Source organism: Malaclemys terrapin, chromosome 12 (assembly GCF_027887155.1).
Source record: "Malaclemys terrapin pileata isolate rMalTer1 chromosome 12, rMalTer1.hap1, whole genome shotgun sequence".
Classification (NCBI taxonomy): domain Eukaryota; kingdom Metazoa; phylum Chordata; order Testudines; family Emydidae; genus Malaclemys; species Malaclemys terrapin.
The window spans coordinates 40,933,979-40,937,784 of NC_071516.1; the positions used below are offsets into that span (position 1 = coordinate 40,933,979).

At 42.6% G+C, this 3,806-nt stretch overlaps 1 protein-coding gene across 1 annotated transcript; it reads left to right on the forward strand.

Annotated features, from left to right (window-relative positions):
- Positions 1 to 2,471: 2,471 nt before the first annotated feature.
- LOC128846646 (olfactory receptor 12-like) lies at positions 2,472 to 3,428 on the forward strand. Its single transcript, XM_054045883.1, has one exon. It carries the CDS (start codon positions 2,472 to 2,474, stop codon positions 3,426 to 3,428), a length of 957 nt encoding a protein of 318 aa, XP_053901858.1.
- Positions 3,429 to 3,806: the final 378 nt, after the last annotated feature.

The following is a 3,806-nucleotide window of genomic DNA, read 5'->3' on the forward strand; positions in this document are numbered from 1 at the left end:
TGAAACTCACTGGGAAACGGTCCCACCTCTCCATAGAACTGGTCCACATAGATGATGACAACCCTGTTTCCAGTATCTTAATGACCAGCTAGTCAATATTTTGTTTTATCCATATTGCTCAGTGTGGGGCCCCTGGCCTCATTTACTGCACACTAGTCAAACCTCTCTCTGAATAAATAATTTATTAATTTCTTCATAGGCTTTTCTCTGGTACCCATCCCTGTACTGTCTGAGTGCTTCAAAAATATTCATGAATTTGTTATCATAGCACCTGAGACCAGGGAGATGTTGTGTTAACTTACATGGAATATAGGAGCCACATGTGTTAACATAACACAGCCACTGTTCAACATTAAACACCTTTAAACAAGGTTTGGGTTTGGTATAAAGAGACCTCAACCTACTTAGTGCCATGGCAAACCCACCATTAAACATCCTTTTAACCCTGAATTAAAGATGGGGGGCAGTTAAAGCCAATGTTTCTCCCCAAAGACTTTTTAAGGGCCCCAAAGGGGAGCGATGAGTGGAATAGCCTATCCCCTCCTTATTTTGTCCTAATTTCCAATACTCCAGTTTTGGCTTCTTGATTTTCACTTTCAAAATGTCCTTGTTTACCAGGCATGATTTCAACACAGCTCACAAATTATGTCAGCAGTTCTCTTCGTTTGCACTTTTTCCTATCCACATATGTTGCAAGATGTTATTGTGATATCTTATGAAATTTTGCTCATTTTTTACAGCTGAGCTCACAATCAGGGTGCATGTGGCAGCCTATTTATTTTAACAGGAATTATATTCTCTATTTTACAGATGGGGAACTGAGGCACGGAGAGATTCAGGTCAAAATTTTGGCTGCCCAATCTGAGATGCGTAGTGCCTGATTTTTCAGAGTGCTGAGCCCATCACCCAATGACTTTAGCTGCAGCTGTGATTGCTCAGCATTTCTTCGTATTAGATCCCAGGGTCTCAGGTAAGGCCCCCAGAACATGAGGAACACACAGTTAGTGACCACCTGTGAAATGTCTGTTTTAAGTGACTTGCAGGGGTAGAATGTAGTTTACAAGGGCAACATTCAACTGCCGTACCTGCCTTAGACCATCCTTTCTCTTGCTGCAGTTCCCTGCCTCAATTTCTAAACACCTTCCACCTTCTGCAATAAATGAGGCAGGGATCCTACAGACTAGAGCTTCCTTCACTACACAGCCATGATTCATTCCCCAGAGCACAGTTCCACCTCTGCACTGAATGAAGCGGGGGACTGGTGGAAAAAAATAATATGTGATCATGTAATGAAAAACTATCTCATAATGGATATATACAAGGGGGCTGAATTAAGATTGCATGGGCATCTTTAATTCGAATGTTTCCTAACTTTTGCGTACTTGTCTTTCAGTCTTAATATCATTCTTTTAATGTAGTTTTTTAGTGAGCAATTTAAGGTGTGTAACTCTATACAGGTGAAATTCACACTATGCAGGGGGCCAGTACAAATAGCAGGAGCCAAAATAATGTTGGACTTAAGCTCTAGGTTGAACCCCAGTCTATGGAATCATTAAGCCAGTATTGCAGCCTTGCAATTGCACTTATTTTACAGGAAGAAACTGATTTTTTCCATTCACTGATAGATTTTAAGGCCAGAAGAGACCATTTAGTCTGACCTCCTGGGTAGCACACACCAGAGAAACTCACCCAGTGACTCCCACATCTGTTTAAGCTAGAGCAGATCTTTTAGAAGGACAACAAGTCTGACTGCTAAGAAGTCAGTGAAGTTCAACGGAAATCACCAAGCAGGACTAGTCCTATGACTGTATTTATAGCTTATTGTTAATGCTGGTATTTGGATGGGGTGCATGTGTTGGAGTTGATGAGAAGCAATCTGATAAATCTGTTGACTCATCCTCTTGAGTAATTACTGTGGCATGGGCAGAGATATGCTCTAGTTCACCTAAAAGTTATTGGGCAACAGGTCATATTAGATGCTCATATTGCTCTCTTCTGGCTTTAAGCTATATGAATCTGTGGATCGAGGGCAACATTCCACCACACAGACTCATGTTGAATAGCACCCAGACATGGGCATCCTTACACACTCATGCAGGGAGTGGGTAAATTTACTTTCACTCACAGGAGAGTACCATGGATTTCAAAGGGACAGGGTATCCAGGTGGGTTACGAGATAATCAAAATTTTGCACTATCAGAGTCCATTCTCACGAATCATTATTACATGAGAAATGTAATACATTTTTGCTTTACAGCAAAAAGGTCAAAATTCACACAGAATTTCTCCAGGTTTGTTCAGAATACATTTAACTAGTTTTCCAAAGTTTCTGACCACTGTTAGCAAAACCAATGGGAGTCTTGTGCTCGACTTCAATGAGGATGAACCCAAACACACCTCTAGCCTGCTGCAATCTATCCAGCACCTTCAGTTCTTCTTTAAACTTGTATCTCATCACTTTTCCAAAGGAAATGACAGCGGTGGAGCCAGGGAGAGATGCAAACCACACTGCAGTGATGGAATTCATCCTGCTGGGGTTTGGAAGAGGTCGAGGGTTCCAGGTGGTCCCTTTTATGACATTCCTGGTGATTTACATAATAACTGTGCTAGGAAACACCATCCTGGTACTCACCATTACAGCTGACTCTCGCCTTCATACCCCTATGTACTTCCTCCTCATGAACCTGTCACTCTTAGACCTCTGCTACTCCTCCGTCATTGCCCCCAGAGCCATGGTGAGCTTCCTAACAGACACCAAAACCATTTCCTACAGCGGATGTGCCACCCAATTATTCTTCTTCTCTCTTTTTGTCACTACTGAGGCATTCATCCTGTCGGCCATGGCATACGATCGATACACCGCCATCTGCAACCCTCTCCTGTATACTGCCACCATGTCCAAGCCAGTCTGCATTCAGCTGGTGGTGGGGGCCTATATGTGTGGCAGCATGAACTCCATGTTGCAAACAGGCTTCACCTTTACTCTGAGCTTCTGTGGCTCTAATGAGATCGATCACTTCTTCTGTGATGTTCCACCCCTGCTAACCCTCTCATGCACTGAAACCTATATCAATCAAATGGTGCTGTTTCCTTTATGTGGCCTCATCATAGTGAGCACTGCCCTGATCATTCTTGTCTCTTATGCCTATATCATCTCTGCTGTCCTCCAGACTCGCTGTGCCACGGGCAGGAACAAGACCTTCTCCACCTGCACCTCCCACATAGTGGTTGTGACTTTACTTTATGGGACTGTTTTCTTCATGTATGCCCAGCCAAGTTCATTATCCTCTCCAGATCAGAGCAAAGTGGTGTCTGTGTTTTACACCCTGGTCATCCCCATGTTGAATCCCTTCATCTACAGCCTAAGGAACAAGGATGTGAAAGAAGCTTTGAGAAGAACCATAGGCTGCATAATGGTTTTGAAATGAACCTTTTCTATGAACATTGAGCTAAATAATCCTTTGGTATATTTGAAGGATCTATCTATCTATCTATCTATCTATCTATCTATCTATCTATCTATCTATCTCACCTAAAACACTGTCCTATGCCACTAGAAAAAAATGTAATAAATAAATCCTCCATGTGATTATGTTATTTTTCACATTTCCCTTAGAAATGCACTGATCTAGAAATCTGGATCCAAACACCCTTGAACCTTGGGGAGAAATAGTTGTGTGTGTGTGCGCGCGCGCGCGCGCATGCGTGCACACTTTATCTGCCATTGGTTATTTTCAGTCAAACCAGAATTTCCACCAGGTGTGGCTTATATGTATAATTGGTCCTATCTGTGTCATCTTACCCCC

Excerpts from the sequence above, each read along its gene's own strand:
- LOC128846646 (XM_054045883.1), top strand. The coding sequence starts at position 2,472 with ATGACAGCGGTGGAGCCAGGGAGAGATGCAAACCACACTGCAGTGATG.